The sequence below is a fragment of the Falco naumanni genome, chromosome Z, assembly GCF_017639655.2.
Source record: "Falco naumanni isolate bFalNau1 chromosome Z, bFalNau1.pat, whole genome shotgun sequence".
Classification (NCBI taxonomy): domain Eukaryota; kingdom Metazoa; phylum Chordata; class Aves; order Falconiformes; family Falconidae; genus Falco; species Falco naumanni.
Genome location: NC_054080.1, coordinates 9591586 through 9606842, shown reverse-complemented (window position 1 = coordinate 9606842; position 15257 = coordinate 9591586). Strand labels below are relative to the sequence as shown.

Below are 15257 nucleotides of genomic sequence, written 5' to 3'. Positions count from 1 at the left end.
AACAGGTAAATACAAACCAAAACCTGAGGTGTTTCAGAAAAAGCTCATGGGCTTCACAAAGTTATTTCACTCTCTAGGCAGTGCACAGGTACAAAGGTGGTCCAGTGTTTTTCTCCAAAGGAAGGAAGTTTCAACACCCGCATTTTCTCAATAATTGGTAGCACTAAAAGTGCTGGGCCAGAAGCCAGAATCAACTGCTGAGGGCTGTAGCACTCTGCAGAACTGCAGAGCAAGCCAGGACTGAAACATTTATTATACTCTGACTGTGATGCATATTGATCACTGTAATTCCCTTCTTGCAGTTCTGCCAAACTGTGCCTTATGAAAATCATAGCTATGTGCAGCATTGAATTTGGCTAGCAGGAATTTAACACTTGCAGAATGATCACACATCATGTAGTTTTCTGGAGACTTTGATACAGGATTGGCTGTAATTGGAGTAAAGGTTGTAACACCAGTGAGCCTCGGTAGTGGCAAAGAGTCCCCTGATTGTTTTTGTACCTCAGGAATCCATCTGTTCAATGGATGTCATACATCTGAAGCCCATGATACAATGCCACAGAGGGAGAACTGGAGAACATATGCCTTTTCCAGACTTTGATGCTCAGGTGTAATGGGAGATGATGTTGTCCTGCTAAGGAGCAAGTGCTTTATCTCACTGTGTTTGCTTTGGCCTAGAAAACCTGGGAGTGAACTTTAGTCCGAAACTTGGCATATGCCAAGAAAAGTTGTAAATGGTGCAAGCCATATGGGAAGAAGATCTATAGCCTCTACAGTTGGTTACTAGCAGAAAGGATGGACAAACATTAATCTCATTTACATAAAGCCACTCTTTCCCTCATCCACACATGTCACATAGTTTCGCTGCACAAAGAGGCCTTAAAGAAGGAGGGAAAGCTATTTCTGGAAAGGCTTCCTGACTTTTTGTCACAGTCCTGGCTCACAGCTGTATTTGTGTGTGTCAGGAGCAGCCAGAAAGTAGGGGCTAGAAGGCAAACCAGTAAGCAGAATGTTACTGGGAGAGAGATTAATTTAGTCCAGAGATAGAGGGTAGGCTATACTTCCTGCTACTCTTTTTAGCTGCCCCAGAGTCCAAGAAGCAGCACCTGAGGATCAGATTTGAACATATATTTATGTCTAGTAAGAAAGACCTTAGACAAACTAAATGTGCAAACCAAAAAAAAAGAACAAACAAGATAAGTCCTGTTCAAAAATACTGAGGACAGACAACACAAACCTTGAATCTTTCCAGCTCCATCTCACCTGAACTAACACTTGTCTTGGTAGAAGAATCTAAATGTTCAACAGCTTCAATTTTGAATGCTTCAGTTTTCATTTCTCCACTTACACCTCCATCTGACTTACTGCCAAAAAGTCCTGCAAGCATGAATCCATAATTTCTGGGCTCTCACTCACATGCTACTCTAATGGCCTTTCTCCTACCAAGCTCCACGTGTGGCCGTTCACCAGTGTTGCCACCTCCAGCTCTGCCTGTTGCTTTTGCTAACAGAGACATGTGCTTTGAAGAAGAATCCAGCTCTCCTCATCACTGCAACCTCATTACAACCCTGTCTTCTCTCTGTAACTTCTGCTCAACCTCTCTCTCCTTCCACCATGAACCTAACATCAGTGACTGCAGCTGCTTGTTGACTCCATAGAAACTATCACTATTACAGACATTTTAAATGCCACTGATTTGAAACAAAACAATGACAACAACAACAAGAAAAAAAATCAACAAAACTCCCTGGGAGTTATAGAAGAATGGCTGAACAGACATCAGGAAGACACAAGTGAGGTGCCAGTGGGTGGAAATCAGAATGAGGATGTAGGCGGCTTTATTAAAGAAAAAACATTAAACACTTAAGTGACAAAGGAAACAATGCATTGAAGGGCTCATGAGACATCAGAAGCTATGCCCTTTGGTAACATATCATCATGTCTTCTACCAAGCACATTTATGTAGGCACTCCTCTCCTGGTACAAGAATTATTTACTTTAAAAAAAGAAATATCTAAATATCTATAACAAAAACTACGAAGGAATTTGAAAAACAGGATACTAATCAACCCTTACAAACAGTTAACAAGACAAGGCCTTGGGAGAAGGAATAGACACCATAAATATATCAGGCTGGGACATAAGATAAGTTCAAGGAGAACCAAAGGGTTAATGAGATCAAATGTAACATTAATTGAACTATGTGTGAACTATCCTAATTCCCATACTAAAACCCCTACCCTCGAGCTAAGAAAGCCCCCTACTAACAAAGGCCCCTCTCCACAGAACATGAAGAAAGAATGCTGGACCTTTAAATGGAGCTGAGTCTCATAAAAGCCAATGAGAATTAATTGTGACTAAATGTAATGGTAAACTACTGTTCAAAGTGTGCAAAATGTTCTACCATGTATTAAGAGGTGTGCTAGCTTTGTGGATTTAACCACTGAGCACCCAGCTCTGCACAGACATGCAATAAACAAGCATCTCAGCTCTGTGTGGATCACCTTTTGCACAGCCTGTAAAGAACCCAGGTCTGGGATAGCACTCTCTCCCAGTGCCCAGTCAACTACCTAAATTTGTCACACTCAACCTAATTTACTTGGAAAACATTTATACTACACATGCTAACTCTCGTTCCCCTAACCGCTTCCCCCCCCCCAAGTTTTTTGAAGAAGATTAGACTTTCAATGGAGGGAGTCCCTGTAAAGACCCATGGCTCTATGGAAATGCTGATCCTCAGCCCATCTCTGAAGGTTTCACTCTAATGGGCCTGTGCATCCAGCTAGTTAATAATAGAACACGCATTGTTTCACAGTGAACTTCTCATCCAAGGCGAACAGAAGGATAAGGTCAGGCAAACTATGTCCTGCAGCTGCCTAGGGAATTGACATCAGAGCTCTGGGGTATATCTATCCTATTACCATAAACTCCACGTGTGTATAAATCTTGTAAACCTTTATTTGCTGAACTAAAGCCTTAATTTGCTGAAATAAAGCCCTAATTTCATTATTTAGCTGCCCACTGTGAGGTGTCACCATGCTTTAAATTAAGCTGTCAGCAGAAGCTGATCTGTGCCATTTGTTAACTGCAAATTATGCAGGTCCAAAGTAAAAGCCACTGGTAACAAATTCATGAAGCACGTTGCATTTCTAAATATCTAACTGGAGAGAGGCTACTTGTATGTTATCAGGGCTTTGCAGGTATACAAGTTAATCACATGGATATAAACCTAATATAATGAAACGCAACACAATACACACTCTAGTCACCCTACCAAACTGAGCCAGGGAGGTCTAAGCCAGTATCATACCACGATCCCGGTGGTATGACAGCAGCTGTATATAAACAGACTAAATCCTTGACTGAAACTATTCACTAAATAATGCTAAAATAATGTATAACCTCTGTTTGCAATACAAATGATGAAGTAGAATGTGGAAGCAAATGCAAGATGACAAGACGTTAACAAAGTACTGAACAGGCAGATTACCACAAGACGTGGTGACTAACAATATGAAAGGCTGTGTGTACTCACGTTGGGAGAAAGGGAGAAGAGGCAGAGGCCCAAGAAACAAACACTCCTACCCTCTGGTTTCTCAAAGCTCCAGCACATAAATGGTGAATTTTGGCAGCAGAAACCTGTAATACAGCTGCTGGGGCGAGTGGGGAGAGGAGGGAGGAGGGACGATGTGACTGAAGACTAGCAGTGCAGCACCAATATTTTAGACAGAAAAAACTGCTCCAAAGCAATTTCATACCACTCACTTGACCTGGAAATCTTAAAAATAAATGTCTGTGGAAGCAGCTATAAAAGATAAAGAGGAAGATGGAACAAATTGCAATATATATCAAAGTCTGATGTTTCCAAGCTAAGCCAGCTTTTTCACTGATAAAGGAATTGATTTTCTAAATACAGGGAACATAGCAGATTTCACCAATCTAGGCTGAGTGAAGGACTTGATGTACACTAAAGCAAGCTGAGAGGCAGCCCTTCACCACAAAAGCGGATGTCTACCAACACGCAGAACTGATGCCTGGGCCAGGAAGCCAGAAGAAATTTTGGTTCTGCTTCCTGTGGACAAAGAACCAGCGAGGTACTTAAGACAAAGCTCAATATTCAAGGTCCTCACTAAACTCAGGAAGGGAGAATATTAAAAACAAGACAGCTGCTGAGGATTTGAAGAAGACAAGGAGAGAGTAAGTAGAAGGAGCACAGTAGGCAAGATAAGAAAAATCAAAGAAAAGAAACATGGACCTTTGCCAGTATGGCAGAAGAGTTGCAGGTGTTTGGTTTTGCTTAATTCTTTGTTCCACTATCAAAGTGCAAAAAAGTTCTTCATTCTGTATACATGAAGAAAAAGCAAGACGGGAAAAGGCTCAGTTCTATCAACCAAATCCAAAAGATCTCATGAAGATAGTATGACAAGGGTGCTTATCTCACACATCACCAGAAGAGAGTCTGGAGTTTCCTTTTCTGCTTCTCCTTCCTTACAAAAATTTAAGTGACTGTTCAGGGAAATATCTATAACTTTCTGCTTGTTTTGTGGAAAGCACATTTAGGCTGCTATTCTTAAAACCCCATCTCTTCCCAGCAACTCTACTTACAGACTCAGAGAGGCAGAAAAAGCCTCTTTGCCTTGCTAAAATTTGGGAACAGCAACTCTCAAAAGCTCTCCATGATGTGCCTTGCAGGGCAGGAAGTAGCGCTCATTTTTCCTAACACATAAGCACCCAGTCAAATGGAAGGATTTTTTTCATCTTTTTGAGTAATACCAGCTGTGATGACTTACAAGGCAATATTCCAAGGAGTTCAATTACTACTTTTTGCAGGTACTCACTTGCAACTTACTTCTTGCTTAACACATCTGGGCCAAAAGAAATCATCAGCTGTGGATATTCCAATTAGTTGGCATCAAGATTAAATTGGCAGCCAACTGCTTGCTAGGGTATCTTGGAAGACAACCTACTTCATCAGCTCTGTAACTGACAGCCCTCAAGTTCAGCAGGAGAACATGCATGCAGGGAAATCCATGTAGGGGCAAGCAGAAGGCTTCAGAAGAAAACAAGCAAACAGTCAGTGTAGTTTAAGATGAGATGAACACTTTCAGCCATTTCTAATAACGTTAACTTCATTTTTTCTCAGGAAAACAGATAGAGCTGCAAAGCCAAGATTGATTTTAGCAGGGTTCATACTTTACTACTATGAGAGTCCATTGTGCCATTGTTATCACACTTCTCTTCCACCAGAAGAGAAACAATAGGATGAATGCTTTAAGAATAAAGCCAGCTAGGAGAAAACACAGAGCAAGGGCTTAGCCTCAATGGTCTAAGCTTTTTTAGTGCTGACCCCACAGGCAAGAGTATTTGATTAGGATTGTGCTGGAACAGTCTAACAGCCCTAAGTGGCCCAGTGGACACCAGTACTCTGCTTCTCTCTTAATGGCAGTTTATTATCCATCAATATATCCTAGAGGTTATATGAAGTTCAAAGGTATTTTACTTTCAGCTGCATTCCCATGGTTTTTTTCAGCAGCGGCACACAAGAAAGGCCTGTGTAATGAACCATGGCTGGTTTGTCTCCAGCCCAGTGTGGCAGAAGGTAAAAAGCACTTTCACTTCCTAACTTCCATGCATAAAGCTGGAGGCACAGAGACAGAAGAAGAAAGAAAACCATGGCTCTTCCTCCTTTCCAGCACACATATGCCGATGATGAAAACCTTAACACAGGATAAGACTTTCAACTCCATCTTATGAGGAAATATCCCTGCCTGCAGCCAGGGATGTGCTCCATAGAAGCAATACAACCCCTTGCCACAGTCACAGCAGACATTTTTCTTCCATATAAAGTGCAAAAATTCAGCAGTGACAGGGAAGAAGTGATCCAGTATTTTCAGCTTTTTTTTCCCATTGCTTCTTATAAGTCCTTTAATTTGACTGTGAATACACACCCAGGTCTCGGTAAGATGCAAGGATGCTTTACCTCTAACAGTATACAGGGACAGAGGTGTCATAATGCTCTATGGGCAAAGCTCCTCTTGGTCACTGGGGAGCCATATTTATCACTGGCCCATGTCAGCAGTAAGACAAGCCATCCCATCCCATGCATGAACTTGGGACTTCTCATGAATAAGAAGGAGGGAAGCTAGAGCCCCTTGCACATGCAGTTCATAGCTGCCCACTTCTTACTTTGCTGCTACAAAGAATGAGCTGCTACAAGTAAATGAGCAACCAGCACTCATCTCTAAACACCCAGGAGTGTGCTCTGGGCAGCATTAAATGGCTGTGAATTGGTAAGCTTTCAAAGGACAACCAGATTGTCAGTGCCACAGTGGAAACACAAACTGCAATGCTGTTTTTCTTCCTGCTCCAAAAGAAGCATGGGATGGTCCCCTCGGTAAGGTCTTCTAAGCATTTTTTCTACTAATCAACATTGTGAAAAATGCATACCAGTTTGCAAGCACCATATAAAGCAACATCCAAATTGTTTAGTGACAGAACGTCTTCATTCATTTCTCAGCAATTAAGTCCACGAAAGCTCTAACAAAAACCAAACACAATAAAAATAAGAATGTTATTCTGAAGTGGGCTCTAGGCTTTTTTACACTATGCTCAGCTGAACATTGTGTGGCAGAGCAATGGGTGTTAAAATTAGAGCTGAAAAGAAAAATACCAAAGGGAGGGGCTGGTGAGGATCAATTTGTAAGTTAAATGGGTAGCTTACACAGACTAGCAATGATGGAATTATTCATATAAGGATTTGATTGGCATAACCTTTTTTCAAGGGTCCAGAAGATGTATTAAGCTCAGCAGAATCGAATATAAACCAGCTCCAGACAGCGCGATATGGCACATTTTGCATACCTTGCAAATCCCAAGGGGGACTATCCCTCTAAGGTGGAAGATGCCTGCAAAGATTTCACAGCTTACTTAATTTTGTGGAGTAAATTATTAGGATGTTTTGTTCTGTTTTGGTACAGACAGGGACTAAGCTTGCAGTGCTCAGGATGCTTACCTATGAAACGTATTATTCTTCGAAGGAGTGGGTTCAGGTAACAGCACTCTCCAGTCAAAATAGTTTTCTCTTGAATAATTAGGCTTTCTCGTGTTGACTTTATGAAATACATGGATATCTCACCAATAAAAATCTGCCAGGAAAGGGAAAGAAAAGGAAGGTTAAAAACGACATGAGCAAACATCAAAACATGGGTGGGTGACTGGTTCCAGCCCACAAACTACTACACAGCAGCATGTCTTTGGGACACTGCACTTCCACAGTGAGGCTGCACTTACTCATCTGAGATGAACTGACATAGACCCAGCTCCCAGCCAAGAAAAGGATCTGTTATTCTTGCACTCAGTGGCAAGACACAGCAAATATTAGGCCTTCTTATACTAAATCCTGGGATACAGATGGCAAAGAGAGCTTAATGAACACAGTGGATCACAGAAGCTCCCATTTTTACTGTGATTGGCAGAGCATTTGTCGTGTCCTGTTAACAGCTTACTGACTATGTAGACTTCAGGGATGGAAGGCTTCTAGACATCTGGGGAAGTGGAAAGCAATGCTGCAGACTTCCACCCCAACATTTTATCAGCAAGCCTCAGCAATATTGGATGCTCCTGGCAGCCTCCACACCTTCTCAAACTTGTATTCACCTGAGTCTGCCAGATAGGTTACAGAGCTCCTGCCAACTTTGAGAAGAAATTTAGACAAAGGACATCCCGTAACGGAAATCAGGCTGAAGTCAAAAACTTTTGGGGAGGTCAAGGAAAATTCTGGACAAATACATCATATTTGTACTAATGAAGAAAAAACTGCCAGGGTATGGCTGGAGCACACCCAGTCACCCATACTGTTACATTGCTAGCATGGTCCCTGCCGTAACCTGGCCTGGTGACAACAGTCTCTCAGAAAATGCCTGGGACAAGTCCCAGGAGGAAAGCTGCATGCAGCCACTGCTATTTACACAGGAGTGTAGCCATTTCACTGCAGACTGCATATGCCAGCTAGTACGACAGCCAGAGGATGACTTCTAGCCTGTTTTATTTACTAAATGGCCTGTTTCATTTATTTAAACATCAAAGATGAAGTCTCCAGGGATCCATTGCTTTTGATCTTAGCTATACTTAGGTATTACTTTTTTTTTTTTTGTTGTGACCAGAATATTCATACTTTCTATAAAAGTGACAACTGCTTCCCATAGGAGTAGGATCAGTATTTCCTAAGCCCTCTGAAGTAATTTACGTCTGTCACGCAGAGGTCTATCTGCCCTAGCTAAAGCTGGATAGAATTTTATCACAGGCTTTAGAGGCAGCGACGGTCCACTCACAGACGGCACTTTTGAAAATCATCCAACCTATCATGTTTTGCCACCAGGCTTTAGGAGGGGAAACTGGGAGCTTTTTTAGAAAGACAGAGTTTGTAATGAAAGCCTTTAGAGAAAAAATGTCAGCCTGAAGTGGATGAAATGAGCTTTTAAAAGGGAAGCACTCAAAAGAATTAAATTAATACATTATTATAAGACACACAAAAGGAATCCACAGTGCTAGGGAATGGTCAGAAAAATGCATAACAAAAATATGCATGCGCACACACATACCCATAGACACTCAGAGTTAGTATAAATATCAAGGAACTAGTCTTAAGTTAGCTCTGACTGCTGGAATGGTATGTTGTTTCAAGGGCAACAATTCATCCTTATCTAAACCACATGAGCATCCTTATCGATTATTGACATTCAAGCCAAGTACACTCAACATTGAGTTGTAAAATATATGTCGATAATGGCATCTGGGAGTGGGAGCTGAAGCATGGGAGCTGCGCTGAAATATTGCCCTTATCCCATTTCACTCCATCTGCTCTTAACAGAATTGGCAAGCAGTTCGATAAGCCTAGCTCACTAACTGCGGGGTTGGGCATTAAGAAAAAGACCATCTGCACTAAAGCAGTTTAAAAGTGACGCTCTTTCAAACCGTTTATCATTTGAATTACAATAATGTTCAGAAGTTCAAATTAATGCTTTGGCTCTCTGTCTGCCTGGCGCTGTATGTACACATTGAGAGACAATTCACACCCTGAGGAAACTCTATGCTGTGAAGACATGGGTCAGTGGCATTTAAAAAACCCAACCTTTTCAAATAAGAGATACACTAAGGTATGAAACTTCTGAACAGTCCTCCTTTAACAACAGACCTATTTTTAAAGTTCCACTGCATCAGAAGTTAGCTGAGTATTTTCTGACTTCAATTCCCATCTTTATTTCTATATATTTGGCTGTCTGGCATACTCCTAGCAACTGCCATGTGGATAGATTATTCCACTTAGATTTAGGAGTAAATTTTGCCAGGCTATAAATCTGTTCAGTTCCATTCCACTGACTAAAGCAGAGTTATCTTAGACTTCCTACAGCATAACAGATCAAAATGTGACTTTTTACGGGAACAGTACCTTTGGTGTAATACCAAAGAGTTTAGGTGTATAGTAATAGCATATTTATGAGGTGATTCAACATAACTGCACTATTCTTTTGGTGCCATCGCTGGCATTGAATTTAATTGCTCGAATCTGAGGATTTTGTTTTCTTGTAGGTTTCATGTGGGCTCTAGAAACCGAGCCTTGCTGTCCTGTAAAAGTTCAGTGAGGGCCTGGGCACCTAGTTCTGATAGCTAAGCTAGCTGTGCAAAATTGAATGTGGTCCGAACAGCTCTTCAAAGAACTAATTTTTTTTTTTTTCTGCACGCATTTCTGGAGTCAAGTAACTCCGCTCATTGTCATGATTTAAGCCCTGATGATTCTGCATGAGCAGGGCGCGCACCCAGCCAAGCTGTCCAGCTGGCCTCCCAAAATCAATCACTGACATTGTTAAGTATCTTTGCTTCTGCCAGAACAGAATCAGCACTCCAGGAACTGGTACAATTCAGTTCTAAACCTGAAACCTAAATATAGATAAAGAGGTATGGGTGGAAAGGTACACAACAAGCAATCTACTTATTTCTGTTTGGGAAAACAATCCAAGTTTGTTTTATCACACTGTAAACAGTGTGGTAAGCTGTCATATCACACTGTAAACAGTGTGATAAGCTGTTGTATCACACTATAAACAGTGTGATAAGCTGTCGTATCACACTGGCTTAATTAGACAGTAGAAATGGCAATAAAATGACACTGGAGGTTGGCAACTGACAGCACAGGTGATCTGCAGTCTGAGGTGATGGAGGCAATCGGGAAGCAAAGGTAGTGCCACTGGATATGATTTTGTTCTTGGTGTCCTGAATGCAATAGAAGTTCAACCACACTGAGCTTATGTTGCCTGGATACTCTTTCTTACATCTTTTCGATAGTACTATTAGGTACCTTTGATGATGCCCCAAAGCCCCAGTATGAACCTCTACTCAGCAGTCATTTTTCCTCTGCTGATTACAACCTGCCCATTGAGAAAATGTCTTCAATTTGCCCTGCCTTCCCATTACTGGTGGTGTCACCAAATACTTGCTCCTCAACATTCAGGTCTCAAAAACCTCTGCTGCACATGCTTTCCTTATTTCTTGGCTCCTCCTGAGCAAAGAGACAGATAAAATGATCTGTTCCATTTTCCTCTTCAACAACCTTTTGTCCATGATAGTCCTTCAACTTTCAAACTGACATTTTCAGACAGTGAAATATCACATCTTCCCCCTTCAAGTTCTTAGCCCATCGTGAGCACCCAGTACTCCCTGAACTCTGATACAGATTACCAACAGTTAGTTAATTTAATTGCCAATTTAATCAACAAAACAATGTAACTGCTGCTTTTAAAGGGACGCAGAAACTGACCTTTTTTTTTTCCCCCTATGGCACTTTCCGATAACCTCACAGTCTCCTTGCCAAACGATTCTTTGTACAGCTGCATGCTAAAAATCGGGATAAACATCAAGAAGAGCTGTTTCTGTAAGGATAAACTATCCAGGAGTGAATCTGGCTTACAAACAAGAGGAGGTTGCAGAAGAGTGGCATCCTGGAGCAGCACTCCTGCAGGAACTGTGCAGTGGGGTAAGGGTGGGGAGGGAGCCTTAAAGAGTTACATCCCATTTAGAAAAGCATTTACTGATGGTGCTGGCAGCCAAGAATGGGTCCAGCTTCAAGACTTTTATTCCTTTAACAGTTCCTCTCATTCAGAACATTAGTCTTGTATCTCAATTGAGACCCTCTAGCAGAGCTGAGGACATGCTTCTCCAAACTCCTCTGTGTGCAGAGTGCCACGATCCGGTTCCTCTTACGCATAAACTGGCTCACCACCAGTCAGACTGCCCCAGTTTTGCCTACTTTTTTCCCCACCTCCCTTTGAAAACTCACTATAGGTTCACTGCAACTGAGTCAAACTGCTCAGCCCTCTTCTCTAGTGAGATCTGGCCTGACTGCCTCCATGCAGTCCCACATCGCTGCTGGCGTAAGCTGCATCTCGACAGCCCTCCTGCCTCTCATTCACTCACTCTGGGGTTACAAATGGGGAAAAGCTGTTCTTCTACTTTTTTCACACTTTCAGTGAACACCGAGGTTGTGTGAAAGCTGCCACTGACAGTTTTCATTTCAGCTGCAATGCCATACAGATAAAGAAGGAGGAGCATCAGCCAGGGTGCACAGAAGAGATGCAGGAAACAGAGCTGTGCCCACAGCCTGGGACTGCCTGAAGTCTCTCTGTGAGACAACATGCTCCTGTTGCTTTCCATGAGAAAGTACAACTGATGGCATTTCCGATCGCAGCAAGATGATGGAGATCCCCTGTTAGGAAGAATCATGCGAAGTACAGACAGGATCTGTCTGTTGGTTTTATGCATTAAATTTACATCATTCTGATTTCTGGGAGTTTTAAAATCCTTCAACTTGTTTACTCTAACAGCATCCTTGTGGCACAGTCAATCCTTGCTAACACCACTCTCTCCGCAGAAACCGCATCCAGAGGTAACGCTATCACACACAAAAATCTCTGGCAGCAAACCAAACTGAACTTGGGTCTTGGGACATCATAACTCTCAGTTCTGGGCAGGTTTTAGAAAGCTGATGTCTCCCAAATCCTCTGTAAGGATGGCTGTATTTTTAATGCCACAAATAGAACAAACTAATCAAGTCCACAGCATTCCAATAGCAGCCAAGGGGAGGAGAATACACAAGGAAGGCACTGGCTGTGAGATGAGCTATGAGCAGAGCACTCAAAACCAGAGAATACAAACAGATGAGGGTTCTGGGGCTCTCAAGCCCCAGTCTCCCAGTTTCCCAAGCAGCCAGTTTCAAAATGATTCCACACAACTATCTCTGGAAAAAAGCAGGCTGCTCCCCAAAAGGTAACCTTTGCAAAGTGCCCCAGCAGGTGTTCTATCAGCACTGGGCCAACAGCAATTCTGTCCTTTTACATCACGGTGGATCTGAGGACTGCATTAGCACAGCTGCTTGTTGGTGGTAGAGAGACAGTCTTCAGGCTGTACACAGGCGCTCACGGCTCCATTCATCTGTCCTTAGTTAAACAGCAGAAAATTTCCACTAGCACCACAGAATAGAGAGACACAGAACAACACGGTGATTTAGCTGGGAAGGGGCCTCCAGTCCAACCCCTCTCAAAGCAGGGTCAGCACAAACCACAGCCTTGAGCAGACGCATTACCAGAGGAATGGGGCTCCAACAGCCTCTACGGTGGCATGGTTTGGGTGTTTGACTACTGTCATTGTAAAAAGACTTTTCCTAATATTTTATTGGTTTCTTTTCTTGCAGCTTGTATCCCTTGCAGGGCTGCCTCTTGTGATTTAACAGTCTGTCTCTATCTTCTCTACAGTCCCCGCTAAGAACATGGCGCATATTGACTTTCACTTAGTGTTGTTACTTCCTTAATTCCTTAGATCTCTCTTGCAGTTAGCCTCGGGCCCTGGGAGTTACTGATCTGCCATCCTACCTGCTACCTACAGGGCCAAATACTGACACCGCACAGCTAAGACTCCACAGTCAAACCCGGGTGGCAGACACTAAGCAACGTTCATGCTGAGAAAAGACACCATAGGGGACAAGCAGCCACTGAGGCCTGCCTTGGCACCCTCTGCAGGGCACGGGATCTCTGCTGTGACTTGCAGCCAGGACCCTGACCCATGCCTGCCTGGGAGGGCAGAGCTTTCCCCTGGTAACACAGAATCACAGAATCTTTAGGTTGGAAAAGACCTTTAAGGTCACCGAGTCAAACAATTAACCTAGCACTGCCAAGAACTTATCAAATCTAAATCCAACAGAAGACATCTGACTTCAAAGGCAGCAATCGTGTCCCAGATCTATGATGCTACACTACCATCGCTGGTCACGAGGACTAGGGATCAGCTGAGAGTTTTTCTCAGAGACTCTCATCTTTACCATGACCATCTAGACAGGTCTCCCCTAGCCCACAGTGATCAATGCTGTATTTTGCATGAAGCAATGTCTTCAGGTGAACCTTGCAAAGCCATTTTTCATTTGCAAATCATCTACCACTGCAGCACAAAGTAAACTGAAAGTCCTAACATTCACTGGAGTTTCAATACAGAAAATAACAGTTACTGCACAGGATTTTCATAAACTCCTGGTACAATCCAAGTCAAAACCCTTACATGTTTTCAGAAAGTGTCCTGTACCAAAAAGTATTGCCTCTTCCACAGATCCCTTTCACATTCCTTACTACATTCTGTATTACACTGTTTCATGCATTAAAATTACTGCAGACCCAAACTTAAAACAGACTATGGTGCAGCATTCACCTTTCACAAGTAAATGCAGCATATACAGCTTTAATCAACTTTTGAAATGGATGCAAATCAAAGTTAACATAGGAAAGAAATACTGAAGATAATGAAATAAAAAGAAAGAAATAAAACAAAACAGAGTACATAAAGACACAGTCCAATAAGAATTTACCAATGGAATTCCAAATGCAGCAAAGCTGGCTATTTGTGAAATTTGTAACTTTCTGCACAGAAAAAGGAAAAGGGCCAAAGTTTTGCTAATCAGTGACTGCAATTATCTGTTTGGAATTGTAGGTACTCAGTTAATTGAATATTTTCATCTGCTCGGAACAGCTTACTGATTGTATAGTAAAGAAAACCAGGTAAAAAAGGTGGATGTTTCTGCCAAAAATAAAGAGAATATAAATAAAAAGGATATAGCATTCATATTTTTCTTTGCATTGAGGATCCAACTAATTTCTTATACTTACAATAGCTGTGGGAGTTGAAGCCAGCACACAGTAGAGCACAAGAGGTGAAATGAAGCTCTCATCCTCTGTTCCAGGGTACGGTTTCATCAAATTGCCATCCTGACAGAAGAAGCCTTGGATATGCACCTGAAAAGTATCGGTGCACTCAAAGTAGTAGGCGAGCAGAACAGTCCCAGCCATGATGACAAGCTGAAAATATAACATGGTCACACAGACATTAGTTGCTTTTTTAACAGATGCAGCTATGCCTTCCAGCTACTCTAGTCCTGCAGACCATCCTCCCTTTATCGTCACCCTGTCAGCCCTTGCAATAATGGTGTGTGAATGTGCGTGTTTCTGTGCCTCTGCTTTGCAACATCTGTTATATAAACTTTTTGGCAAACGACACTAATGAACGTCTCAGATAGGAGTGGGTCTGTAATGCTGCTTGTAGAGGGATGGCAGCTTTGACAACTACTTTATCAAAGGGCATGTGAGTGTCAATGGCAACAAGGATCAATGAAAGCTAGCAGGTACAAGGGGCAGCACTGCAGGAGCCAACAGCAGTAACAAGCTAAAACCTGTGCACAGTGGTAGCGAGCTGGAAAGGATTATTACAAAGGATAAAGGAAGCTAAAGCCAAAATGCTTCCCCCACCCCCCACCCCCCCCCCCCCCCCCGGCCCTGCAGCTGTAAATCCACGCTGGGGAATGTGCACCCTGTGCTAATCCAGAAGAGCCCTCTGTGTCCCACACAAAGAGTCATCCAGAGGGAAATCTGCCTCCTGCCACTCATCTTTCCTCGGAGCCACTGATAATGAGTAAACCTTTAGACGTCTACTTAGAAATCCTGACTCCCTGAACAACCAGCCTGGGCTACTGTGCACTGCCTGGCTTCCCCACTCCATCACAAGCGCTTTTGAAAAAGACCAGTTTGAGTCTGGATCTGTTGGAAGAAGGGTTCGCCGGAGTCAAGAAGATGCTCAATATGAGTTATGCACCTTGCTCAACTTTATTAGTGTCTAACACTACTTATATAGAACCGATACACATGCATATTCGTAAAGCAGAAATGTAA

The 15257-nt window shown here is 42.5% G+C and overlaps 1 protein-coding gene across 5 annotated transcripts in view; it reads right to left on the bottom strand.

The window, feature by feature from the left end:
* Nucleotides 1-15257, bottom strand: part of PLPPR1 (phospholipid phosphatase related 1) — a 125973-nt gene that overhangs the window by 14873 nt on the left and 95843 nt on the right. For all 5 annotated transcript variants that reach the window (XM_040580801.1, XM_040580804.1, XM_040580802.1 and 2 more), the window contains 2 exons: nt 14202-14390; nt 7013-7145 (listed from right to left, as the gene is read on the bottom strand). In XM_040580801.1, coding sequence (XP_040436735.1) covers nt 7013-7145; nt 14202-14390 — 322 coding nt within the window. The remainder of the gene's footprint in view (nt 1-7012; nt 7146-14201; nt 14391-15257) is intronic.